At 47.6% G+C, this 27823-nt stretch overlaps 1 protein-coding gene, 1 long non-coding RNA gene and 1 other non-coding gene across 3 annotated transcripts; 2 read left to right on the forward strand and 1 right to left on the reverse strand.

Moving 5' to 3' along the window:
- Positions 1-52: 52 nt before the first annotated feature.
- TMEM106A (transmembrane protein 106A) lies at positions 53-6609 on the forward strand. Its single transcript, XM_043584615.1, has 8 exons — positions 53-581; positions 1414-1640; positions 2160-2223; positions 3261-3414; positions 3908-4048; positions 4153-4196; positions 4702-4755; positions 5089-6609. Exons 2-8 carry the CDS (start codon positions 1430-1432, stop codon positions 5207-5209), a joined length of 789 nt encoding a protein of 262 aa, XP_043440550.1. The 5' UTR covers positions 53-581; positions 1414-1429; the 3' UTR covers positions 5210-6609.
- A 1176-nt stretch (positions 6610-7785) lies between these two features.
- LOC122485643 lies at positions 7786-9363 on the reverse strand. Its single transcript, XR_006297893.1, has 3 exons — positions 9253-9363; positions 8714-8772; positions 7786-7983 (listed from the first exon to the last, which is right to left on the reverse strand). It is a non-coding gene; the product is annotated as an uncharacterized LOC122485643 (long non-coding RNA).
- A 16673-nt stretch (positions 9364-26036) lies between these two features.
- On the forward strand, positions 26037-26227 carry LOC122486259. Its single transcript, XR_006298107.1, has one exon. It is a non-coding gene; the product is annotated as a U2 spliceosomal RNA (small nuclear RNA).
- The last annotated feature ends 1596 nt before the right edge of the window (positions 26228-27823 follow it).

The following is a 27823-nucleotide window of genomic DNA, read 5'->3' on the forward strand; positions in this document are numbered from 1 at the left end:
GGGAGGGGGCGGGCCCCCGCGGGGTGGGGCGGGCCTGGAGGAGCTGGGGCGGAGCCTCCCCAAGCACGGAGTCAAAGCCTGGGGTTAGGCCCTGGGCTCCCGCACTTTCGATTCTGCTTGCATCGGTTGCTGACGTCCGGGGGTGGGGTAAGGCGCTCCTAGACCCTCCTTCCTTTCTATCCCTTTGGGAGGCAAGGGTCGAGGAACCTTGTGTGTCTCCTAGCCTCACGCAGGCACTCGCGGGTAACAGGCTCGACTAACGGCCTCGGTGTCTGGCGGGACTTGAAATTCTCCTTCAATGAAGTTCCAGCTTCTGCGCTCCCCAGCTCGGGCCCCTGGCTGAGCCCCGGAATAGGGCAGGAAGCGGCTTAGCCCTCTGAGGAGGCCGGTGTCGCTGCTTCGTCCTCCCTCCAACGTGGCCTGTTCGCTCCCCCAGGCCTCTGCTGAAGGGGGCCACTAGCCTGGCCAGCCCCAGCCGTGGCCTCTCTGGTCACCCTACCCTACAAGCCCTTCTCTCCAAAGACCATTCCAGAAATCTCACTCTTGGCTGACAGGAGCCCTGGATCCCAGACCTGAACCAGGTGAGGCTCTCTTGATTTTTAGCCCAGTAAGGTCTGTATGCAGCTCACCTTGCCCACTCATTCTGACACCACTCCTGAGCCTTTGGAGAAGAATCTGGATTGTTAGCCTGTACCATTCCTTAGTGAAGTATCCTTCACTATCAGCCCGGACCAGTGCTCCCACTCTTCCCCTGGCATTCTTTCCTATCTCACAGAAAGCAGTGAGGAAGAGGTTTCTGTTCCCTTCCAGGCTATTTTAAGGTTCTTAGCCGCACCTGTGACCAGTCTAACCTTCTTTCTCTTATTTCAGAGAATCCCTGCCTTCCTATTAAGCCAGCACCTGCCACAGCTCAGGAATGGAAGCTTTCCTTCCACGCCCAGGCTGGGAGATCTCAGGCATTTCTTCCCGGGTGTTCTAGACAACTCTTGAGAGTCCTCTTGTTGCAGAGGGTGAAGGGACTCTGGACTGCTGCCTCCCTCCACCACACCCCCACCCCCAGCCCTGTCCACTTCCTTCTCTTGAAGAGAGTGACAGCTCAGCAACTTTCCCAGAAAAACAATAAGTGCTCTGCCATTCACTTCTGGAAATCTCTTCTAGTGAAATAACTTCTGCTTTTCTCGTCCCTTTTGCAGGCAGATTGAGCTCCCCTGCAGTAATGAAAGGAAACACACTGCGATTTCTGATGGGAGAGTCCCATGTAACTGCTCAGTTTTCCATCTCCTAGTTTCCTTGGGCTGGAGCTTGCTGACATTGTGATGGCAGTCCTTGCCAATCCTAAGAACCCAAAACCAGAGTTACATCCAGTGTCCGTGCTAACAAGCTTAGCAGTGAATTCTGTTCTTTTCTTATTAGTGAAAACTCCCCCTGAATGATGGGTGAGACATTCTCCCAGTTGGGTTCTCGGGAGGATGAGAACAAATCAATCCTGCCCCCCAGCCCAGCCATTGGCAACAAAGCTGCCTGCTACTCCAGCATCCGAAGCAGCAAGTCTTTCTGTTCCTGCATGCCTCGTGAAGGAACTGCTGGTGCCAGCTTTGTGACTTGTCCCACCTGCCAGGGCAGCGGGGAGATCCCAAGAGGTGAGTGGCCCAAGGCTTCGGAAATCGCCTGGAATCCAGAAAAAAAGCTCTTAGCAGCCAGCTGGGCAGGCCCCCCTGAGCCTCCTTGAATGGGGTTGGGTCTCCCAGCTCTTGGTCCCCCAGTTGCAGCTGGGCCAGCAAGGAGCTAACTCTCCCTGGGCTCACTGCAGAGACACCCCCACCCCTCCTGACCTGGTTGTTCTCCCCAGCCCAGGGTTCTCTGGCCTCCCCACTCCCTGAGCAACACTGTGCCTTAGGACTCAGGAAGTTAACAAATGACCTCTCCAAAGAAGCTAGGCTTTTCTCATTTGCTGGTGTCTTACAGAAATTCACACCTGCTAATGAAAAGCTCGCTTCTATTCTGAGCTGCCCTCCCTGCCCTGTGTTCCCAGTTCTGTGGGGCAGAGGTGGCATGCTTCTGACCCTACTCTGTGGGGTGTAGGGGTGCATCTGGGAGGCAAGCACAGGAACCATTTGTCACAAATACTTCCTGGCCCTCTCTCTTCTTTCTCTCTACAGAGCTAGAGAAGCAGCTAGTGGCGCTCATCCCCTATGGGGACCAGAGGCTGAAGCCCAGGCACACGTAAGCCCCTCTTCTCCCCTCAGTTCCACAGGACGTCACCCCTGGGGGCTGTTCTCTTTGTCTCCCCCATTCTGTCTCCCCCTGCGATTTTTCTCCGTTGGTTCTCCCCAAGAAAGCCTCACCGGGTTCATACGTACTAGCTGCATTTCCAGAGATTTTCCTGGTTTAAGAAGACGGGCATAGAAGATGCCACCTGAGGGTGGCCCTGAAAGGAGTGGCCCTGGCTGCAATTTGGGGAAATTATTTTTCCTAAGAGCCTCCCTTGCTGTGGCAGTTCAGAGCTGCTTGGTCTCTTCCTGGCTGAGATGGAAAACTAGCTGCTCCCTGTTCTGAGATGCTTCAGAACCTCACAGGCAGCCCTGAGTTTCACTGGGGGTGTTATAACCCTGTTTGTCATCTGGGTCTATTTGGCAGGAGTCCCTGCAACCTCTTCCCAAGTTCCTCAGCTTCAGTCTGGGAGCCACCACCCTGCCCTCCCCAACCACTATACCAGAATCTGAATCTAGCAGTGCCCCTCATAAGATATAATAAGGTGCTGTCTCTTTAATGCATATCTCAGTTTTGAATCAGATGGACAGATGATATCCTGTTCTGAATTTTCATATTCAGATTCACATCCATGTGGATGTTTCTTCCAGTGATGATAGCTAGCATTTGTTGAGTTTTGTTAAGTGTCAGGACCTTGCATTAACATATTCTGTGAGGTAGGTACACTTCTCTCCATTTTACAGACAAGGAAACTAAGGCTTTGGGAGGTTAAGTAGCTTGCTTAGAGTTACTGGGCCAGTGGGTACAGAGAGCTGGGAGTGGAAGTCAGGTCACTTGCCTCCCAATCCTGTGCTCTGACTCACTTTGGGGCACATCTGAACCTGGGCTGGTCCTCCACCTCTGGGTGGGGGGTAAATTTACGGTTATGAGGGGGCTAGTGCAGGGGAGAGCCTTGTATATGGAGAGGAGTGTCTGAACAGCTCCCTCCTCAAGTTTCCTTGGTGTTCAGACCACTCCACTCCTCTTTCCCGGATCCTGCCTTCCCACAGGAAGCTCTTCGTGTTCCTGGCAGTGCTCACCTGCCTTGTGACTTCCTCCCTCATCATCTTTTTCCTGTTTCCCCGGCCCATCTCCGTGCAGCCTGCAGGCCTCAACTCCTCCACAGTGGCCTTTGATGTGACTGATATCAACCTCAACATAACGGTGGGTGGGTGGATGCCTGCACCCCTGGGCTCAACCCCGCCTTGCCAGCAGCTCTTCTCTATAGCCCTTATCTGGGGTTACAATCCTGGGCACAGGTTGCCAGGAATTTTATGGCACCCAGGGGGTGTGGAGGGCTGGGGAGAAGCAGGGGCAACCATGAGCCCCATAACAGATTGTGTAGGATTGGGACTGTACACAGTGAGGGGTCAGAATCGGGACCAGAGGAAAAAAACACAGGGTGCAGCCAGGGGGCATGCCTGAGACTCCTGGGGGGCGGGGCGGCAAAACTGAAAAGGCTCGCAGGGTGAGAATGGATCCTGTGCCAGCTTAATGTCTTCCAGTGACCCTTTGCCAGTAAGAGCTCTTCCAAGGGGCTCCTGGCATGTGGTGGGAGTGAAGCTCAGCCAGGCCTGGCGGTTTGGGAAGCTATTTGACATCTCCTTTCTGAGGATGGTCACCCTCTCACTTCCCTTTTCCTTCTCTTTCTCCTCAGAATATCTTAAACATCTCCAATAGTAACTACTACCCCATCACCGTGACCCAGCTGACCATCGAGGTTCTGCACCTGTCCCTCGTGGTGGGGCAGGTCTCCAACAGCCTCCTCCTACACATCGGCCCTTTGGCCAGTGAACAGGTGACTCCCTCCCCTTGGACAGCCCTGCCCACAGGTGTATGGACACTGGTGGTGGGAAGGGGCAGCTGGGATTGGGGCTTACCCTATGCCCATTTGGTTGACAGATGTTTTATGCAGTGGCCAACAAGATAGGGGATGAAAACACCTAGTAAGTATCCCTTGATCTCTTCTCCCTTAGCCTCTCTCCTGGTTGGAAACCCGGTTTTCATCCCTACCAGATTTCCTGATGGCTTAGCAAACCCTGCCGCCAGCACTTGGCCTTCACTCTCATGACCAAGACCGCAATGCTCAGGGTCCCCAGCTTCTGCCTGTTTAGACCTAGGTTGGAATGAAAACAGGCCAGAATTTGGTTAATTCTTACAATATGTGACCTTGAGCTTTTCCGCCTGAATCGCTGAGGAAGATGAATGTCCTTGTTTTCTGTTGGTGGAGGGGCTAGCACATACCTGGGCCAGGCCTGTGGGGTCTGGGGGAATGATATTGCAGCAAGGGTGACATTCTCACCTTAGGCTGAGGGAGGGATAAAGAGTGGGAGTGGCATTTGGGACCCCTGATGGAAAAGAGCCCAGGAGGCAAGGATACTGGGACCTGCAGGTCTCCTCTGAGCTGACAGGCTGCTCAGTGTGATATGTCCCATGTTCTTTCTCTCTCAGCAAAATCTGTTCCTGGATGAAAATCAAAGTCCACCACGTACTTTTGCACATCCAGTAAGTAGGGCTTGGAGCCCTGGTGTCTCCTCTCCTACTTCTGACCCCAGTCTCCCCTCTGCTCCACCTTGTGGGAGGAGTCATCCAAAGCTAACTCCCTGGATCTTTGTTGGCTCATGGGAATAGCCCCTTCCCTATATCCCACCTTGCTTATAAGCCATTGATGTGAAGCCACAGGGCTATCTGGACTACAGGTGGGACAACTATCCCAGGTGCCTTGGCAGAGTGAAAAGAGGGTGGGGTGTCTGAGGGATCCTCACCTCCCGAGACAGCAGAGTAGGTCCAGAGCTTTCTTCCTCCCAGACACAGCCACAAAGCCTACTTCCTCTCTAGGGGCACCCTGACCTGTTCCTGCCTGAGCCATTCAGAGCAGCTAGTCTTCCAGAGCTATGAATATGTGGACTGCCGGGGAAACGCGTCAGTGCCCCACTTGCTGGTCCCTCACCCGACGTGACCTGTCTGCTGCCCCCAAACTCCAGGCCGCTGCCAGCCTGGGCTGGATCTCCCAGTGCCTAAGTGACTTTGCCAAAGGAAAAGCCCTGCTTTATTATACCTCCCCCGCCACACATACCCCCTCAGCACAGGAAGCTCTCTGGAAGTTAACTTTACAGACGTGCACACACGCATCCCCTGATGTCCACAAAAAAAGAAGTTTGGTTCTTCTAGGGGTTTTCCCCTTGGTCTGTCTTGAGAAAAGTCTGACCTGATGTTCTTCAGAGCTGCTGTAGCATCCCTGGAGTGGCACCTGCCCTTTCGGTGCTGAGCACTTTGGTTGCCTAACTCCTCTAGGGCTGGCCTTCCTCCTGCCTGAATGAGGAAAGCTTTAATGTTATCTGGGTCTTAAAACATGGATCTTTTTTTTCAAGTTCTCCACCCAGGGATGGGATTGGGACTTGAGGGACATCCGTGCTGTCTCATGCCTCCCTGCTTTGGTCATGTGACAAAGTGATGGTGATGGTCTGCTTCTCTCCTGGTAACTTGTCCCCTCACAGCAAGATTGGGTAAGGCCCTTTGACCCTGCATCCTCCCTGGTTAAAGACTGTTCCTGTTCCTAGGAAGACAGAGCCGTTCTCTGGCTAAAGCTCTTCCTGCCACAAAATAGTTTTATTATTCTCGCCACAGCCGGAGCCAAAGTAGTAGGGGAGGAGAGGGAGGCACCCCCTCTGCCTAACTAAGAAAAATGGAGATGAAACCAGAATCATCTGATAAGTTGTTTATTGAAGGGAAGCTTCTGGCTGGTGGTGAGGCCACAATCCTGAGTCCATGTGGGGACACAGGTAGGTCAAATGGTGGTCCCAGCTGCTCTCCCATGAAAGCCTGCAGAGGTGAAGCTATCGCGATTCTCAAGATTCCGCAAGCTGCTGGGCTCTGCAGCATCCCTGGCTTAGTCAGGTCCCGTCCTGCGCACCCAGAGTCCTCTGCTTTCCTTCAGGAATTGACAGTATGGAGCTGGATATCAGTAGGGACTGGTCTTGACCTCTCCTCTTTGCTGTCGCTCAGATGAAGCTAAGTCCCAGATAACCCAATTTCCCACTGGGCTCCAGGTGGAGGCGGTTTGTTTTATAGCTGAGCCAGAATGGTAATTGCTCCCTAAAGGCCGCTGTGGTTTTCCTCAGGCAGGGAGATGAACTTAGGTGGTGGGGAAAGTGAATGTGAAGCTGGATGGCTGGAGAGGGGGAAGTGTCACAGCACCTGGCTAGTTGGCTTGGGGGGGGGGGGGGGGTGGAGTCAAGAAGGTGCCGGCAGGAGCACAGAAGTCCAGAAAGGCCAGGCCGGAGTTTCTGCTGTATGTAGGTTGCCGAATGTGTAGGGTTTATATTGTATTCAATAAACTGTACTTGACAGTGTTAAAAAGTCTCCTGTAAGTGGGCAGGGAGCTGGTGTACACTCTCAGCCTGTTTCTTAGTGTCCGGGTGGGCGTCGAGCTCTCTTCCCCAGGCCCTGAGCTCCTCTGATAACATGTAAGGCTTTTCTGGCTTCTGAGAGATTGCTCCCAGGAGCTCGCTCTCTGCCTTTCTCTCATTGTTTGTCTATTAAGCTCCCTCCCTACTTTAAAAAATTTTTTTCTATGTTTGTTTATTTCTGAGACAGAGCATGCATTGGGGAGGGGCAAAGAGAGTGTGAGACACAGAATCCGAAGCAGGCTCCAGGCTGTGAGCTGTTAGCACAGAGCCCGATGCGGGGCTCAATTCACAAACCGTGAGATCATGACCTGAGCTGAAGTCGGTCGCTCAACTGACTGAGCCACCCAGGCGCCCCAACTCCCTCCCTACTTTAATATTCCTGTTCTGTGTCCCCTTCCCCCCTCCCCAGCTGCCCCTGCTCAGGAAACACTGCACTGAGGGGCTCCTTCAGCCTGACCCACAGGCGATGCTGTGTGGGCTACAGTGAAGGGCTCCAGGCATCCCCTCACCAGTCCAGGCGGAAAAGGGGGCAGCCTAGGGGGTCCCGGGTGCCAGCTTCAGGAAGTGGTAAGAGGGCTGCCTGAGGTCTTTGGAGCCTTTTGACTGCCTCTGCCACACATGGAAGGAAGAGGCCTATGGGGTTTTGTGGGTGAGTCCCGCCTCCCCTTCCCAAGGTCAGGTGTCCTGTGCTTGAGGCTACAGCCCCCCTTACTCTGAGCTCTTTTCCACCCCTGCCTCCCACCATGCAACCACTCAGCGCCCACTAAGGGCCCAGCACTGGGGGGGGGGGGGCCCTGCCTGACACCTATAATGCTGCCCCAGGCTTGCTGTGATTTGATGCAACCCCTCCTTCCCCAACCGTATCTCAGTAAGCATTGGCCAGGGGGTAGGGGTGATGGCTCCCGCTAGCATCCTAAACCTAAAGCCCCCCCAAAGACCTATCCTTGCTAAACAAGGGCTAGCAGTGGAGCTATATAGACTTGGGAGGGCTAAGACCAAGTTCCCCCGATGGCTTTGCCTACAGAAGCATGAAATTCCCGCCTTTCTTCTCCCACCCAGTCCGTCCCCTTCATGGGTCCTCATGCCCCTGTCCCTTCATCCCAGTCTCACAGAGCTGACCAATCTCTTGATTCTTTTCAGGAGGCCATCACATTTTATTCCCAGCTAGCCTCCTCTTCTAGAGTGGATCAGGAGGGGCCTTCGGAGTGGAGATGCTGCCAGGGATGAGAAAGTGTGGGGCTCCTCATCTGGGTTATTTTTTTGCTGATGGCCAGTGGGGGTGGGGTCTATCTCTGGATCACCATTGCTGTGTGTAATTCGTTGACTGGGAAGAGGGAGAGACAGGAGGCAAACCAGGTTAGTTAACAGTTTCTGGGCCTGCTGATTCCTGAACATTGTATCAAGCCCTTTGAGGGCAGAGGATTCAAAGTAAAATGGAGCAGCCCAGTCCTCATCCTAAAAGGGCTAGAGCATCAGGGTCTCTCATCCTTTGCACCTGTGTCAGAAACTCACTTTCCAAAGCCTGTACTGTTTTGTGTCCTCATCAAGAGTGACCGCCCTGGGTTTGAAGGCCTGCACTGAGCCAGGTTCTAAAGTAAACGCTTTTGATGCCTTCTCTTTTAATTGCCACATTCAGTGGTCCTGATGCCTCTATTAAGGAAGTGGTATTATCATTCTCATTTTCTGGATGGGGCGGATGAGGGACTGGCAATCCTGAGACTCCCAGCCTCTGGCTTCATGTCTTACCTTCCTCCTGCTCCAGCTGCCTCTGCCCGGATCAGCACTTAAAACAATAGATTGTCAATCCCTCCATTTATGTTTAGTGTTGAGCAACAGGCCTTGGACATTTTTGTGAAGGCAACAAATGGAGGAATGGACCATCCAGAAGTGACTATATAATTGCATATCAAGACTTTATATAATTGACTTTATAAAATATAAATAATTGCAGCCCCTTCCACCAAGGAAGCTTCTCTAGGATTCCATCCACACTTACATACATACACACTCTCAGACACACAGCCAGAGTCTACCTGTCTTTCACACTGTCTCACCGTGAATCGTGAGTGCTCAGTATACTTATCTGGATTAGATTGGAATGATTTCCTGAAACCTAATGATGAAACAAAGCACAAGTTACTCATCTGACAGTTTCTGCAAATGGATCATGGCAGAGCTGGGACATTTACTATGTGTCTGGCGGGGGGGCGGGGGGGGGGGCGGGGGCAGGTGGCAGCCCTTACCTAGGGCAAGGCACCCACTAAGCCCACCCAGAAAATTCCCAACTGGGAGGCTGTGCTGGGATTCCCTGTTTCAGCCCTCTCAGGGCACACTATACTGCTGTTAAGCCTACAACTCAGATCCCACCCTCTGACCACCCTCACCCTGGAGGAGGGGTCCAACTTCTCAACCACCCTCTGCAAAAGACAGCAGCCTCCTTCGCAGCCCCAGAGTGATGCAACGGTACCCACAGGAAGAGATCCTCAAGTAAAGGCCAAAGGTACTGGGGAGAGTCTGACACAGTGGAGGACAGATGTGGATTCTGGACTATAGGGTACTCTCTCCTCACCACCTCCCTTCCCAGGCATCTCACCAGGGTTTTGAAGGAATTTGTTAAAGTTGGATTGCCCTGGCAATTGATGGGCTCCCACTGAGCTAAGCTGGGGACCTGGCCTTTGGGAATCCTGCAGAATGTGCGCGGAGGTGCACTGAGCAAGAGAGTCTTGGGCATTCTGTGGCCTTGGCGGCTGTGGTGGCTGTGGCGGCGGTGGAGGCAGGATCTGGGACTGTTCTGCGAGCTGTGGCCGCTGGGGCAGCTGTGCTCCGACTGGGGTCCCCTGCGGCTGTGGCTGCGCTGGTGGAGGCCCCAATGGCCACTGCTGCTCCTGCTGAGACTCCAGAGGTGGCTGGGTTTTTTCCTCAGACTGGCGTTCCTCCTGTTGGAGTTCCTTCAGTTCCTGGCAAGAAACCACCCCCCAGCTAGTGGCATCCTCCTCCCTCCTCATTCATCACCCATCTGCCAGAGACACCGCGGAGAGCCAGGCAATGGAGGAAAGGAGAAACAGAGGTGGCCAGAAGGTCTCTATTCCAGGGAGTGGGAGGCTAGGCTATCTCCCTTCACCCACCACAGCACCGAGAACTATTTCTTTGGTGACTGTGTCCCCTGGCACAGCGCTGGCCCAGGAAACCAGCCTCTCAGCACCCACCTCCCAGCTCCGGAGCTATGCACTGAAAACAGTTTTCAGTGCAGGAGAACAAAGGATACTTTCTTGCAAACACTTTGAAACAGCACTGTCCAATTGAAATATAATGCATGCCACAAGTAATTTAAACTCTTCTAGTAACCACATAAAAAAGTAAGAAATAGGTGATGCTAATTTTAATATATTTTAGTTAACCCAGTACGTCCAAAACATGTAATCAGCATGAAAATAATATTAATGAGATTGCTTATATTCTTTGTTTCTGTACTAAGTCTGCAAAACCCACCATGTATTTTATATGTAATAGTACCTCTTAATTCGGACACTAGAGTTTGATCGAAACTAATTGCTTTAGATTTCATAAAATGTATAGTTGAAAAAGATTTATGGGGCACCTGGATGGCTCAGTCCATTAAGTGTCTGACTTCAGCTCAGGTCATGATCTCATGGTTCCTGAGTTCCAGCCCTGCATGGGGCTCTCTGCTGGCAGCATAAAGCCTGATTGGGAATCTCTGTCTCCTCCTCTCTCTGCTCCTCCCCTGCTCTTACTCACATGTGTCCGCACTCTCTCTAAGTAAACATTATAAAAATAATAAAGTTCTTTAAAAAAAAAAAAAAGATTTATCAGAATGCCTAGATGGCTGGCTCAGTGGGTCAGTCGGTTAAGCAACCCACTTCAGCTCAGGTTATGATCTCATGGGTTGTGAGTTTCAGCCCCACGACAGGCTCTGTGCTGACGGTGCAGAGTCTCCTACGTATTCTGTCTCCCTCCTCTGCCTCTCTCCCCCGACCCAAAATAAATAAAAATAAAATAAAGAATTAAAAAAAAAAAAAAAACAGGGGCACCTGGGTGGCTCAATCAGTTAAGTATCAGACTCTTGATTTTGGCTCAGGTCATAATCTCAAGGTTGGTAAGATCCAGCCCCCGCATCAGGCTCCACGCTGACAGTGCTGAGCCTGCTTGGGATTCTCTTCCTCTCTTTCTGTCCCTTCCCCTATCGTGTTCTCCCACTCATGCTCCCTCTCTCAAATAAACATTAAAAGAAAAAAAAAACTTCAATGGGATCTCTAAAAAAAAAGATTTACGCATCCAAGTTGTTTTAAACATACTTAAAAGCTTTCCAATATATAAAAAGAGTATTAGTTTTTAAATTTATTTTTAAATTAATTAAATGTATATAACATTTAAAATTTAGTTCCTCAGTCTCACTAGCCACATTTCAAGGACTCAACAGCACACAGGCTAGTAGCCACCCTATTGGACAGCACAGCTTTAAAACCTCTCAGGTCTGGGGCACCTGAGTGGCTCAGTTAAGTCTCCAACTCTTGATATCAGCTCTGGTCATGATCTCATGGTTCTTGAGATCTAGCCCTGTGTCAGACTCTGCACTGACCGAGCTGAGCCTGCTTGGGATTCTCTCTCTCCCTCGCTCTCTGCCATTCCCCTGTTGTGTACATGGGTGCATTCTCTCTCTCTCTCTGTCTCTCTCTCTCTCTCAAACCTTAAAAAAATAAACATTAAAAAAGTCTTTTTTTTTTTTTTTAATGTCTATTTTTGAGAGAGACACAGAGTGCAAGCAGGGGAAGGACAAAGAGAGGGAGACATAGAATCCCAAGCAGGATCCAGGCTCTGAGCTGTCAGCACAGAGCCTAACATGGGGCTCAAACTCACGAACTGCAAGATCATGACCTGAGCCAAAGTCTGATGCTTAACTGACTGAGCCACCCAGGTGCCCCAATAAATAAAAATTTTTAAAAATAAAATCTCTCAGGGGCGCCTGGGTGGCTCAGTCGGTTGAGCGTCCGACTTCAGCTCAGGTCATGATCTCACACTCTGTGAGTTCGAGCCCCGCGTCGGGCTCTGTGCTGATGGCTCGGAGCCTGGAGCCCACTTCAGATTTAGTGTCTCTCCCTCTCTCTGCCCCTCCCCTGCTCATGCTCTGTCTCTCTCTGTCTCAAAAATAAATAAAAACATTTAAAAAAATAAATAAATAAAAAAAATAAAATAAAATAAAATCTCTCAGACCTGACCCTCCCTGGATCCCCCACTAGCCCTCAGCCTAGTACAACAGCAAAGCTGAGTTACCCTAATACACACACATGCGCGCGCGCACACACACACAGTGCATCCCTGAGAACGTCAAAGGACCTTACTTTCCTCCTAACCCCAGCAAAACATTGACCAAATACCTTCCTAGGGATCTATCTTCCCTTCCCATTCCCTTCCTGCCCCGGGAAGCCCTGATGAAACTGGCCCCTCTCATGCACCTGCTCTTGCTCTTCCTGCTGCTGCTGCTGCTGTTGCTGCTGCTGCTGGGCCATCACCCACCTCCTCCTGTCCAAAGCCATCTGCCTGCGACGGGCCTCCCAGTGGTAAGCGCTGCCCATGATGGTGGGGACAGCAGAAGGGGGTGGGGGCAGGCAGAGCCCAGGTTGCTACCACTGCCCCCATCACCTGTGTTTCCTCTCCCACCCCACTGCCTGTAACCAGAACCACCTCACAATGTGGCCACTACCGGGGCAACTGGGCAGGCCTCCTCTGCCCTGGGGAGGAGGGAAGCTGTCCTCCTGAGTTGCCTAGGAAATGCCTGTAAATTACCTTTCTCTCCAAGGTCCTGTGCAGGCAGAAACCTTTCCACCTTCGCTTTGAGTTTCCATGGGCCCCAGGGACAATTTCTGAGTCAGCTGGCTTTTCTCTCTGATTTCTTCCTCCCACCCTTCCTAGGATCCCTGGATCCTCATCTGGCCCTCTGCTGACCCCTCCCTCCCCACTCCCAAAGTTTTCAGGAGTTCCCTCAGTCTTCCATCTCCTGCGGCTGTGCTGAGTCAAGAAGGAAGAAAATGTAAAATCCATCTAACCTTCACTGGAGTCTGAGCCCTGTGAAAGCGAGGTGGCTATAATTAGCAAGTGGCCTAGTCCTGGGGATTTATAATGCTGGGCTCAAGCCTAGTGTCTACCTCTTCCTCTGACCCTGGAGACCCTACATAACTTCTCTGGATCTTAGTTTCCTTACCCGTAGAACAAGAAGGATATTATTTATTACCTCCTTCACAGGACTGGTATCAGGACCAAGTGGATTAGTGGATGAGAAATGTTCAAGACAAAGTATAAACTTGTGTAGCTACAGGTTAATATTTATTATCCTTCTGATTTTCCTCCCGGGAGGTGGAATTGGCCAGAGGAAGGGATCATTTCCTGCAACCCAGGAAGGCTTGTGGAGGCAGGGACTGGATAGGCTATTGACCTACCTCCTGCCCTTACCCACAGATAGCAGTCTTCCTCTAGAAGCAGCAGAAGCTGTGCCCAGCTTCTGGTCTAGAGGTAGGGGAAGGGCATGAGTGAAAAAGGGCTTCAAACCCAGTCACAGCTTCAAACACTGCGCTAGTGGAAAGCAGGGTGGGGTGGGAAGGTGACAAGAGAAAGCAGCTCTAGAACCAGAGAACGGGTCCCTAGAGAACCTATCAATTCAGGTGGCCACTGTAGTGGAGTCAAACAGGCTCAGGTTTAATTCTGCCTGTGCCACCTACTAGCTGCTGGTACCTAGGTAGGTCGCTCAACGTCTCTGAGCCTTTCCTGTGAAACTTAAAAAAAATTTTTTTCACATTTATTTTTGAGAGACAGAGAGACAGCGCATGGGGGGAGGGGGGGGCGGAGATACAGAATCCAAAGCAGCCTTAAGGCTCTGAGCTGTCTGTTAGCACAGAGCCCGACATGGGGCTCGAACTCACAAACCACGAGACCATGACCTGAGCTGAAGTCAGACGCTCAACTGACTGAGCCACCCAGGCACCCCAGTGTTTTTTTTTTAAGTCTCTACACCCAATGTGGGGCTCAAACTCATAACCCTAAGATCAAGAGTTGCACACTCTACTGACTGAGCCAGCCAGGTGTGCCAGAGACAGTGCTTTGAGGGTTGTCTTTCTGTCTCCTTGCTTGTAATAAGTAATAAAAAATTCTTTACTTTCAACACTTCTGTGGGCTGTGTTCAATTTGATGCACCCCAAAGAGAAAACCGTTGAATTTGGTTACAAAAAACACTTCTATTAGTCTACAGTTGGGCAAAAATCATCTAACAAAAGCCTATTTTATAATAAAATGGTGAATATTTCATGTAACTTATTGAATACTGAAAGTGAAAAACAAGATGGTCATACAGGTCGACAGTTACAGTCAGTTAGGCTTCCAACTTCGGCTTAGGTCATGAGCAGGGGAGGGGCAGAGAGAGGGAGACACACAATCCAAAGCAGGCTCCAGGCTCTGAGCTGTCAGCACAGAGCCCAACGAGGGGCTTGAACACATGAACCATGATATGACCTGAGCTGAAGTCGGACGCCCAACCGACTGAGCCACCCAGGTGTCCTGAACGTCCAGCTCTTAGTTTCATCTCAGGTCATGATCTCACGGCTTCATGAGACAGTGCAGAGCCTGCTTGGGATTCTCTCTCTCTCCCTCTCTCTGCTCCTCCCCTACTCGCTGTCTCTGTCTCTCTCAAAATAAATAGATAAACTTAAAAAATAATAATAATGGGATTGTATAGTACTATCAGAAATATTTGTTGTTTGTCCTGGCTGAAACATGACAAGATTTTTGAAAGGATTCAAAAACTATTGGTGAGGTTTTGGGGTGATGGTAGGGTTTGGAACTGATGGCCAAGAAAGAATTCTTGAAGACATCTATGGCACAAAAAGGTGATTTTATTAAAGCACTGGGTCAGGACCTGAGGGCAGAAAGAGGTGCACTGGGGTTGTGAAGAGTGGCTCATTACATACTATGGAATCAGGGGAGGTAAAGACACAAGGGAGGCCTCCAGAGGGACTTTGATATGCTAAAGAGGACTCCTAAGATACCTGGGCCTTGCTATTGTCAAGCTAACAGTATTTTCCTCTAGCAAGGCGTTAACATTATGACAGTAGGGAGTCCCTGGAGAAGTATTATACTCTGTATTTGCCTCAAGTATTTGTCAATGGGCTGCAGGTTATAAGAAAATTTAATTTTACCTGCCATTTCCTTCTTGCCTTTGTTCCCATATCACTATGGAGGGGAGGGTGATATTAGGGGCTCCAGGAAACTGAGTCTATAGGTTTCTGGAGATTAGGCTAATGATAAGATTGCCATTTTCTTATAATTTACTAAGATATTTGTAAACTGATGGAAATTCATGTCTTGCATGACTATGATCTCTATCAGTTAACCATTTGTTTTTCCCCTTTGTTCTTGGGCAGCCAGGAGTGCCTGAGGAAGGTCACACATATCCTTCAGTGGGGGGTGGGGGGGTGGGGGGGGCCTGGACAGGGTGTGCCAGCTTGTGCTTTGCCCTCAGCTTGCCTTATGGCCCCTCATCATCACAACCTCAAGATCATGACCTGAGCCAAAATCAAGAGTCAGATGCTTGGGGCACCTGGGTGGCTCAGTCGGTTGAGTGTCTGACTTCGGATCAGGTCATGATCAGTTTTGTGAGTTTGAGCCCTATGCCGGGCTCTGTGATGACAGCTCAGAGCCTGGAGCCTGCTTCAGATTCTGTGTCCACTTCTCTCTCTGTTCCTCCCCCCCGCCCCCCCCCCCCCCCCCGCTCACACTGTCTCTCTCTTCTCTCTCAAAAATAAAGATTTTTAAAAATTAAAAAAAAAAAAAAGAGTCAGATGTTTAACCAACTGAGTCATCCAGGTGCCCCATGATAGGAAATGTTTAAGGCCTCTCCTCTAAGCCAAATGTACCCAGAGGGAAGAAAACCCTTCCAACAGTTAGTATCATTAAAGTGGCAACCCTGTTCTTTAAGGAATTAAAAATAGCTGTCCTTGCTTTTCAAATCTATTTACAGGCTAGAAGATTGGATGGCTCCAGCTATTTCCAGAATTGTTATTCAAAGTCCATCTATCCTTTTTATCAATCCCCAAGTCTTTCCTATTTATCTCAAAAGGTTTGTAGGAACTTGCATTTTTTCTCTTGTACCTTTGAGATGTAAATATTCTAACAATGTTCAGACCCTCTCTCTAATATGCAAACTTCAGGGAATTCTTTTTTTTTTTAATGTTTATTTATTTTTGAGACAGAGAGAGACAGACATGAGTGGAGGAGGGGTACAGAGAGAGAGAGAGAGACAGAGACACAGAATCCGAAGCAGGCTCCAGGCTCTCAGCTGTCAGCATACAGCCCAATGCTGGACTCGACCTCAACGAGCTGTGAGATCATGACCTGAGCCAAAGTCGGACGCTCAACTGACTGAGCCACCCAGGTGCCCCAAACTTCAGGGAATTCTTATCAAAAGATAAAACAAAAGGAGAAAAGGTCATTTGGAACTTGATTGGACAAATATAAATCTTCAATATCTTCTCCACAAATATTAATGGAAAATGCCCTAGTCACCTGAGTAGGTAAACTTAACTTGTTACATTTACCAGAAAAACAACTTCGATCCAACTTTTATAAATTGTGAGTTTTGTATTATTATACCTAATACATGCCAGTATTTTTTTTTTTTACTCTGCTCACCTCAGCATTTTTTTAAAAGTAAACTCTACCCCAAACGTGGGACCTGAACTCATGACCCCAAGATCAAGAGACATACTCTATCAACTGAGCCAGCCAGGTGCCCCAATGGCAGTAATTTTTTTTAATTTATTTTTAATGTTTATTTATTTTTGAGAAAAGGAGAGACAGAGCATGAGCAGAGGAGGGGTGGAGAGAGAGAGAAAGAATCCAAAGTGGGCTCCAGGCTCTGAGCTGTCAGCACAGGGCCAAACAAGGGGCTCAAACCCACAAGCCATGAGATCATGACCTGAGCTGAAGTCAGATACTTAACCCACTAAGCCACTCCGGCGCCCCAGTAATTTTTTTTTAATGCTTACTTATTTTTGAGAGAGAAAGAGACACTGTGAGCAGGGAAGGGACAGAAAGAGAGGGAGACACAGAATCTGAAGCAGGCTCCAGGCTCCAAGCTGTCAGCACAGAGCTGACGCAGGGGTGGAACTTGTGAACCTCCAAGATCATTATCTGAGAGGAAGTCAGCAGTTTAACCCACCCTGCCACCCAGGTGCCCTACCAATGGCAGTAATTTTTAAATGGAAGTTATAAGGTCTCTGTTTATATCTTTCTGTATATTTGTGTGTCTACCTGTGTATTGTAGATGTGTGGTATTTCCCATCTCCTGATGGTATTACCAAAATTAATTTGTGAAAGACCTCTATGTAATTGGCTTAAAGAAAATTAAGTTCTGGGGCATCTGGGGTGAGAAGTGATGAAATTCTGAGGTGATAGTGGGGCTCATGGGGTCCGGAGTCAATGGCCAAGAATTCTTGAAGATGTCTTTGGTGCAAAAGGTGATTGATTTTATTTAAAAAACGGGGACAGGACCCGTGGGCAGGACCCTGTGGAGGGATTGGTTATATACTTGGGAATTGGGGGAGGGAGAGTTAAGAGGAAATTTCCAATGGGATTTTCATATGCTAAAGACACTCCCAGGATGCTATTGTCTAGCTATTGTCAAGCTAATGTTGTTTTTCCCTCTAGCAAAGCATTAGCACTAAGATATCTGGGAGTTCCTGGAGAAATGTTTTACTCTGTCTACCTCAAGTATTTGTCAATGGACTGCAGATCATAAGGAAATTTAATTTTATCTGCCATTTCCTTTTGTCTTTGTTTCCCACATCAGGAAGTGAGATGATTCATTTTCAGAAATACCAAATAAAAGCTGTGTTGCCCAGCTAACAATAGGTTTACAATCTATTGGAAATATGTATAGCCCCCCCCCCCCCACCACCACCACAGTGGAGTCCCAAACCCTTAGACACTTCAGTTCCTGGTTCTTCTTCCCCTCTCCATTTCCTCGGCTTATTTTTGCAGGCTTTGCAATGACCATGTGCCAAAGAACTGAAGTATCTGCCTCATCTCAAGGAATGTACATTTATTCCAGTCAGACTATTTTTTGCCTTACGTGGGCATAGGTGACTTCCAGGTAAGACTGTAACCATAGTACTCAGCCAAGGAGGAATCAGGGGAGGGATTTGCACACTAGGAGATAAATTACCTGCTGTAACTGTCCCAAGTGTGCCTGTCCATCAGACACCCGCTCTTGCAAGAACTTTGATTAAAGCTTCACTTCACTGTGCTCCCAGTCTCCGTGTCCCTCCTTTGATTGAGTCGGTGGGCTTATTTCTCACACCTGGCTGGCTCAGTTGAAAAAGCATGCAGTTCTTGAACTCAAGGTCGTGAGTTCGAGCCCCACATTGGGTGTCAAGATTACTTAAACTCAAAAAGGAAAAAGAAAAAAAAAGAAAGAAAGAAAATTAAGTTCTTATATAAATTGAGTTCTCATTAATATAATAGATAGTAACCCAAATGAATTTCAGGTTCACCTGAACTAGGGAAATATTTGGTATTAAAGCTAGTTTAAGTTTGTTGGTTTGATTAAAATAAGCATGTCTTTAGTGTTATCAGCATTAAATATAATGCTTTTATTCTACCTAGGTTTACTAAAGGTTGGATGAGTTCATGTTAATCTCTTACAAAATTTGTCATCAAGAATAATAGGCTTGGGTTGATGGCCAATTTTCTCTAATATCTCATGTTTTGTGGGTAGTACAAACAAAATTGTTAAGAACAAGTAAATCAAATAGATATAAATAGGGAGCACTTGAGTGGCTCAGCCGGTCAAGCAGCCAACTCTTGGTTTCAGCTCAGGTTATGATCTCATGGTTCATGAGTTCCATCCCAAATAACACATCTTTTTCATAACTTTACATCTCAGAAACCAGGATGCAATTATTACATTCCAGAAGGCACTGCTACTATTTAGATATGTTAAAAAAACAAAATTCAACTGAGTAAATGGGAGAATCTAATTGACTTTATTCAGGGATTCATGAACCAGGCAGCATCCTACCGGCCAAGTAGTAAGGAGCCCCAAAGAGCTATACACAATGGGAGAGTTTTATAGGCAGAAATGGGGCAAGACAAGGAAGTTACTAAGAAAAGGATAGTTTCAGGTAAGGTCACCTTCCTCTGGGCAGTTGGGGAGGGGTCTATCATGCAGATTACCTCACTGGTACTGATCAGGAAATACCAGATTGACAGTTTAAAGGTCATTTCCTGTAGTTAGGTTTCTATTTGAGCTTATTGTTTCTTTCTTTTTTTATTTTTAACCATTCCCTCCTTTTGATCAGACTCTCTGCCTGAGAGATGTGATCAAAATTTAAGCCATCTGTGTCACTCTCAGCTACCACTATGTGGTTCTCACAACTTTTACTGATCCTTGATATGATAGTTACAGGTCCTGATGTTTTTTGCTTTATCCCTATGGTAGTAACACATCACAACTTCCCATTTGAAATTTTTTACTTTCATATTTTTTAAGGTTTTATTTTTTATTTTAATTTTTAAATTTTTATTTGTTTGTTTTGTAAGGGTTAAATTGTAGTGTAGGGCTAACCTGTAGCCTTAAGAAATAACAGCTTTGTTTTAACACTGTAGATTAAGAGATAACAGCCTTGTCCTATCAATCAAGGGAACAAACGCTTAAGGAAAATCAACTGGTTTAGTGTTTGATTGGATTGGGGCAAGGGCATGTCTGAACTGTTTCCACCCCCATCTGGGAACTATTTCTTTGTTCTGTCCCCAGGTGATGATAAGACGATGTGGTCGGCTATAAAAACTCTATACCCCGGCTGTTCGAGACCGCACTCTGGTCAAGAGTGTCGGTCCCGATCGGTTGGCCTTGCCTCTCGTTGCAATAAATTTTGCTGTGACTGTCACTGGTGCCTGTAGCATTCTGTTTCAGGAGTTGTGTGGATGCAACAGTTTTTGTTATTTTAGAACGAGCAGGGGAGATGGGCAGAGGAAGAGAATCTTAAGCAGGCTCTGTGCTCAGCACATAGCTAGACGCAGGGCTTGATCCCATGACCATGGGATCATGACCTGAGCCCAATTCAAGAGTCAGAGGCTCAATGAACTGAGCCATGCAGACACCTCTTAAAATTTTTAAGTAGGCTCCACATGCAATGTGGGTCTTGAACTCACAACCCCAAGATCAAGGTCACATGCTCTACCAACTAGCCAGCTCCGCACCCCTTTAAGATTTTATTCTAAGGTAATCTCTATACCCAACATGGGGTTCAAACTCACACCCCCAAGATCTAGAATTGCATGCTCTATCAACTGAGCCAGCCAGGCACCCCTGAAATTTTTTAGCTGACCATTTTCTTCATTTCTAGGCATACCAGACTTAGATTGTTGGCTAGAGGCTGTAAACATGCATGCCTTTAAAGATTGAGAGCATAAGGTGCCAGGGAGATTACTATGATTGCTATAAGCAAGATACTTCCCAATCTCTGGAGTATACTTTGGGGCAAGAGTTCCCAAGACAAAAACCAATCACAATCAAATAAGTCAGAGAGGGGTGCCTGGGTGGCTCGGTTGGTTAAACGTCCGACTTCGGCCCAGGTCATGATCTCACGGTCCGTGAGTTCGAGCCCCGCATCAGGCTCTGTGCTGACAGCTTAGAGCCTGGAGCCTGTTTCAGATTCTGTGTCTCCCTCTTTCTCTGACCCTCCCCCATTCATGCTCTGTCTCTCTCTCTGTCTCAAAAATAAATAAACTTAAAAAAAATTTTTTTAAATAAGTCAGAGAAAGACCTTCAAAGGAGTCACTTTTGTTTATTTGTTTTTGAGAGAGAGCATGAGGGAGGGAGGCAGAGAGAGAGAGAGAAAGAGAGAGAGAGAGAGAGAGAGAGACAGAGAATCCCAAGCAGGGTCCATGCTGTCAGTACAGAGCCTGATGAGGGGCTCGATCTCATAAACCATGATATCAAGACATGAGCCAAAATCCAGAGTCACACGTTTAACCAACTGAGCCACCCAGATGCCCCTGAAGGAGTCACCTTTTATTATTTTTTTAATGTTTAATTTTGAGAGAGAGAGAGTGTGTGTGTGAGTGGGAAAGAGGCAGACACAGAATCTGAAACAAGCTCCAGGCTCTGAGCTGTCAGCACAGAGTCCGAAACAGGGCTGGAACTCACGGACCTCGAGATCTTGACCTAAGCCAAAGTCTGACGCTTAATTGACTGAGCTACTCAGGCACCCCAGGAAGTCACCTTTTTAAGTGAAGTAGGTTGCTCAGTGATCTCTTTTGTAACTGAATTTCAACTTCCCCAGAAATGTTAATCAAGGCACAGCAGGTGGTGTTGGCCACAGCAAAGATACCTCCATGCTTAGCTAAAAGACAATCAGTTTTATTATCAAGAACAAGTTTGACTAGAGATTCCGGATATTTGTTGGGTAGCTATTGCTTTTGCAATGGATTCTGCAGTATTTTTTGAGAGCTAAAGAGAGATACTTTGTCATAGCCTCATTGGTGCTCATTACTCCTGACCAGGCAAGTAGGGACCTGCCAAAGGAAGTGAATCCTGAATCATGAAAGCCTCCAGATAGGTCCTGTCTAACTTGACAATGTAAATTCAGAGGAGTTGACCAAACAGGTGTCTTAGCTTGTTTGTAAAAAGTTAGGGACACAGATAGACAACCTAAGAGGCATTGCCCAGCTATGTGCCAAGCATCTAGGCATTCATACACCCAAGGAGAATGATAACCACTGCAGGAAAACAAAACAAAACAAAACAAAAAACCTTATTGGGCACAAACCATTTCCATGAAGGTGGTACTGTTAATGGATTCATTCACAGAGATTGTTTCATTTGCTAATCCAAGCAAGGGGTCAGTTAGGTTTTCTCCTGGCCTGAAATGAAAAGTTGTTCTAAATTCCAGAGGTTATTCGTCTTAGCAGTGGCCTGGGAGATAATGGATGATGGTGTTATCTTCCCAGGCCAGTGCCAGAGTAAAGCAAAGAGAGGGAAGAAGAGATTCATGTTTAGTTAAAGTATGAAGTGTTGATCTAGCATCTTGGAAGAAAGTAGTCTACCTTGATGTCAGCTACTTCTCTTCCTAATTTGATTTGGAGATCTCCAACTTTTGTGCAGGACCAGATCTCAGATATAACCTTCTTCAGCTGTGAGACGGAGATTCAGGCTTTAAGTCCCTGATATTTGGCTGCTATCTGGGTTGTGACAAAGACCTGCTATATACTCCCATCCAAGGAGACTCAAAACAGTCTTTGTTCTTAGCGATTCCAAATCAGAAAGGCAGGAGGAAATTGGAAATGTAAATTTGGTGAGTCATAGCCAGATATTTGAGGAAACTAGAGGAATTCAGGATCAGGTCTAATTTACAGATAGATAAAACCTCAAAAACAATTAACAGGATTTAAGCCAATATAGACAGGGGTACTTGGGGTCTAAAGTTCAAGCCCCTCTTGGGTATAGAGATTACTTAAAATAAAATATATTAGGGGGCACCTGGGAAACTCAGTTGGTTAAGCCTCTGACTCTTGATTTCAGCTCAGGTCATGATCTCACAGTTTCTTCGTTCCAAGCCCCTAATCAGGCTCCACACTGACAGTGCAGAGGCTGCTTGGGATTCTCTCCCTCTCCCTCTCTTTGCCCCTCCCCCACCGATCCTGCTCATGTCCTCTCACTCTGTCAAAATAAATAAACTAAAAAAAAACAAAAAAAAAACAAAAAAAAAACCCCAAAGAACCACTTTTTCTTTTCTGTGAATTGTCTGCACCTGGCCTTTGCCCTTTTTTTTAAAACTATATGGTTTGTCTGTGATAATTATTTGCAGGAGCTCTTTATATTTTAGAAAAAAAGTACTTTTTCTGTGGTCTGGGTTGCATATATTTATTTTATTTTATTTTCAATTAAATTAATTTTATTTTAATTTCATTTATTCATTGTTTAACTTACATCCAAGTTAGTAGCATATACTGCAAAATGATTTCACGAGTAGATTCCTTAATGCCCCTTACACTTTAGCCCATCCCCCCCCACAACACCTCCAGTAACCCTCTGTTTGTTCTCCATATTTATGAGTCTCTTATGCTTTGTCCCCCACCCTGTTTTTATATTATTTTTGCTTCCCTTCCCTTATGCTCATGTGGCTTGTATCTTAAAGTCCTCATATGAGTGAAGTCATACGATATTTGTCTTTCCTTGACAGACTAATTTTGCTTAGCATAATACCCTCTAGTTCTATCCACATACTTGCAAATGACAAGATTTCATTCTTTTTAATTGCCGAGTAATACTCTATTGTATATATATATATGACATATATATACATATATATGTATATATGTATGTATACATATACATATATATCATATATATATGTCATATATATGTCATATATATATATATATATATATACACACATATATACCACATCTTCTTTATCCATCATCCATTGATGGACATTTGGGCTCTTTCCATACTGTGGCTGTTGTCGATCGCGTTGCTATAAACATTGGGGTGCATGTGCCCCTTCGAAACAACACACCTGCATCCCTTGGGTAAATACCTAGTAGTGCAACTGTTGGGTCATAGGGTATTTCTAGCGTTAATATTTTGAGGAAACTCCATTCTGTTTTCCAGAGTGGCTGCACCAGTTTGCATTCCCAGTAGCAGTGCGAAAGAGATCCTCTTTCTCCACATCCTCGCCGACATCTATCGTCGTCTGAGTTATTAACGTTAGCCATTCTGACAGGTGTGAGGTGGTAACTCACGGTGGTTTTGATTTGTATTTCCCTGACGATGAATGTTGCTGAGCATTTTTTCACGTGTCGATTGGCCATCTGGATGTCTTCTTTGGAGAAGTGTCTGTTCATGTCTTTTGCCCGTATCTTCACTGGATTATTTGTTTTTGGGTGTGGAGTTTGATAAGTTCTTTATAGATTTTGGAGACTAACCCTTTATCTCATATGTCATTTGGACATATCTTCTCCCATTCAATCAGTTGCTTTCAGTTTTGCTGATTGTTTCCTTTGCAGTACAGAAGGTCCCAGTAGTTCATTTTGCTTTTGTTTCCCTTGCCTCCGGAGACCTGTTGCATAAGAAGTGCTACAGCCGAAGTCAAAGAGGTTTTTGCGTTTTTCTCCTCTAAGATTCTGATGGTTTTCTATCTGACATTAAGGTGTTTCATCCATTTCGAGTTTATTTTTGTGTGTGGTATAAGAAAGTGGTCCAAGTCCATTTTTTCTGCATGTTGCTGTCCAGTTTTCCCAGCACTGTCTGCTGAAGAGACTGTCTTTATTCCATTGGATACTCTTTCCTGCTTTGTCAAAGATCAGTTGGCCATATGTTTGTGGATCCATTTCTGGGTTCTCTATTCCGTGCCATTGATCTCAGTGTCTGTTTTTGCAAGAGTACCACACTGTCCAGATGATTACAGCTTTGCAATACATCTTGAAGTCTGGGAGTGTGATGCCTCAGCTTCAGTTTTCCTTTTCAAGATTGCATTGGCTATTTGGGGTCTTTTCTGGTTCCATACAAACTTTGGGATTGTTTCTTCTAGCTCTATTGAAGACTGCTGGTGTTATTCTGATAGGGATTGCACCAATATTCATTGTTAACTGATTTGTCCTTAGTCTCCTGTAACGTGATGTGACACACCTGGGCAGGTGCTGGAAGCAGAGACCGGACAGACCCCGCTCCTGCCCTGGGGGGTGCATCCAGCTGCAGACGGGGACTGAGACACTTGCCCGGATGGCCAGAATACCAGGCAGAACAGGAAAGCCAAAGAGAGATGAACAATTGCTTGGGGCGTTCAGACGATAGCAACCCCCCTCTCAGCAAAACCCAATGAGCGAGTATAAGATGGTCTGTCTGATACAGGGGCCCCCGGATGGCTCCGTCGCTTGAGTGTCCAACTTGGGCTCAGGTCCTGAACTCGCGGTTCCCGGGTTCAAGCCCCGCCTCGGGCTCTGTGCTGACTCTCACAGTCAGGAGCCTGCTTCAGATTCTGTGTCTCCGTCTCCCCGTCTCCCTCTGCCCGTCCCCTGTTCATTCTCTATCTCTCAAAAATAAATAAACGTTAAAAAAAATTAAAAAAAAAAAAAAGGATGGTCTGATACACGCATATCTGAACACAGATCTGGGAGTAGGAGGCGCAAAGAGTCCTATGTCGTCAGGTCAGGTGCAAACGAAGCCCATTATGTATCGTTTCATGTGCACTTCATTCATTCATTCACCAAATTTCTTTTTTTTCTTAGTTTTTATTTAAGTTTATTTATTTATTTTGAGAGAGAGAGGGAGGGAGGGAGAGAGAGAGAGAGAGAGAGAGAGAGAGAGAGAGAGAGAGAGAATCCCAAGCAGGCTCTGTGCTGTCAGCGAAGAACCCGATGCAGGGCGCCATCTCACAAATCGTGAGGTCACGACCTGAGCCAAAGTCAAGAGTCGGACCCTTAACCCACCGAGCCACCCAGGCGCCCGAAATTTCTTTTTTTCAACAAATATTTCTCTGGTGCCACATGTGTGCTGAGCACCGTCGAGTAGCTAGGGACTAAAAAAGCTATTGATAGGATTCATTCACAGAAAGAAGCAGGAATAGACGCAAGGGCTAGAGCTGGGAGGGAGGGGGGCGAGGGGGAATCCCTCCAGCGGCCCAGCCCCGCCTCCCGAGATGTGGCAGGCCTCCTCCCTGCCCTCCACTTTCTACCACCTGCCTTCCGCCTTGCAGGGAGGCTACCACCGGCTCCGGGAAGCCCCTCCCGCAGACCTGCCGCTCCCCTGACTCAGAAGGAGCTGCTCGACCGACAGATACCAAGGTCGTCTTTGCGCCGGCGTGCGACCAATTTAATACGGTAAGGTCTCGGAGTTTCTAGGGAGAGGGTCTGCGCCTTTGCCTTGCCTCAAGAAGACCCTCCGCCAAGAGGTCCCTTCCACAGGCCCCTCTTGACGGCACCCCCGATCCTCTTTGGTCCCGTCTTTAGTCTCCGTTATGTACAAAAGCGGAGACCGACCGCCCGGCGCGGCTTCGACTCTCGGCGCGCGGAAGCGATCCCGGGGTCCAGGGGGCCTGCTTTAGCCACGCCTCCGCGGGCGGGAAAAGGCGGGGAATTCAAATTAGGAACGGCGTTGGGTGAGAGCGACGAAGCGTCGACAGAAACACAGTTTCTCTTTTAAAAGGTAGAGGATTTAAAAACCTGCACAAGAGCCTACTGCCTAGTGTGGCTCCCATACCAAAGTCCGAGAAGCGAGGGAAGTGAGACCTGGAAGGAGGGTGACCTGGCTCACCGTGAGTGCAATGTGGATGGCGGCAGGGCGGTGGCGGGGAGGCGGGCACGGCCGGTATCGCTTCTCGGCCTTTTGGCTAAGATCAAGTGTAGTATCTGTTCTTATCAGTTTAATATCTGATACGTCCTCTATCCGAGGACAATATATTAAATGGATTTTTGGAGCTGGGAGATGGAATAGGAGCTTGCTCCGTCCACTCCACGCATCGACCTGGTATTGCAGTACTTCCAGGAACGGTGCACCCCCGCTCGGGGGACAACATGTGTGGTGCCTAAAATCAGTTTTCGTGTCCTTTTCGTGTTACTCGTGTAAGTACTTGCTTGCGTTGTGTTCTTTCCCGTAAGGCTTTGAGTTTTCTTTCTGCAGGCTGGGATGTTTTACGCTCTGCGGGAACTTTCCTGCTACTGCTGGGAAGTAGCTTGGGAGAAAACGCGCATGGATTCTTGGTCGTTGGTTCTTGGTTCCACGCAGAATGGGAGAGGCGTGCTCACTCCCGTGACAAGTCTTCCGCGTGGACCTATCTCTGCTACGCTTTGTTTTTCGTGTTTCTGTGTGGGGCGTGTGGACACTTAACAGTTGACGTCTTTAAACGGTAGTTCTTTCTTCGATGGAGGGCTGCTACGAGATCCATCGCGGGAAGCCCATACCCCCGCGTGGCGTATCTCCTGAACCGCGCTTCTTTTTACCTTCTGCCCCGGTAAGACGTTTTCCTAACCTCATCATCGTTCGTGGTACGAGACGGACGTCGCCACGTAGTGAAAAGCCGAGGCTTCACGGCCCCGGAAGGTCTGTGACATCTCTTTCTTTTACAACCCCTTAAAAGTGTCCGTTGTTGACGCACACCTTCCAAGAGTGGACCGGGCCAAATGTGGGTGCGGGCTGTAGTCTGCCAACCCCTGATATAAAACACCTTTTTGTCTTGTCATGGAGACGCCTCCCTTCAGGCTTCTTGACAGTCCGCTGCCACAACTAGGGAAAGGCCTTACATTTACAAGTGGCTGTGGCTCGTGACCAAAGTGGAAACGGAGAGTTCCTGCTCACTTGTGTCTCCCGGGTTTTCCATCCATGTTAATTAAGTACATTTGTTGAGCACGCACACTGTACACTCTTCCTTAAATGCCTTTGTGTTGGCGGACGTTTCCAGGGTTTCTTCCTTAAACGCGTGGTTCCTGCAGTTTCCCTCCACCTGTCATCACCAGGACTTTTTATGTTTGAGGGCAGATCGGGATTAAAATCTCTGCCAGCGCTCAAGAGGACTCATGATTAGAACAACTGAATGAATCTAGGGGGGCCTGGGTGGCTCAGTCAGTTAAGCATCCAACTCGTGGTCTCGGCTAGGTCATGAACCCTCGATTGGTGAGTTTGAGCCCCACCTCGGGCTCTGGGCTGACAGCGTGGAGCCTGCCTGGGTTTCTCATTCTCCTCTTTCTCTGCCCCTCCCCGACTCACGTTCTCTCTCTCTCTCTCTCTCTCTCTCTCTCTCAAACAAATAAGTAAATATTTTAAAAATTAGAAAAGAAAAGAAAGAAGAATGCTGAAAACTTTCCGAATTCTGGAGGGATCATGTAGGGAGAAAAAGTAAATGTTTCATCTTTGTTTACAAAGGTATAATTTGCCAAATTGTCGATAGCTTAAGAGAAAAGATAAAAAAGGTTTCAAAAAAAATCTGGAAACACAAAACATTAAAGAACAAGCAATGAAGTCATAACAATGATCCTCCTCCTCAACTCATTCAGTCTCATGTAATTAATATTTATTCTACTTGAGTCCAGTTTTTCCATTAGTTGTGGAAATTTTTACCCAGTTCTGTTTTGTGATCTTAGACTTATCAAAACCTTGGACT

The sequence above is a fragment of the Prionailurus bengalensis genome, chromosome E1 (genome assembly GCF_016509475.1).
Source record: "Prionailurus bengalensis isolate Pbe53 chromosome E1, Fcat_Pben_1.1_paternal_pri, whole genome shotgun sequence".
Taxonomy (NCBI): Eukaryota; Metazoa; Chordata; class Mammalia; order Carnivora; family Felidae; genus Prionailurus; species Prionailurus bengalensis.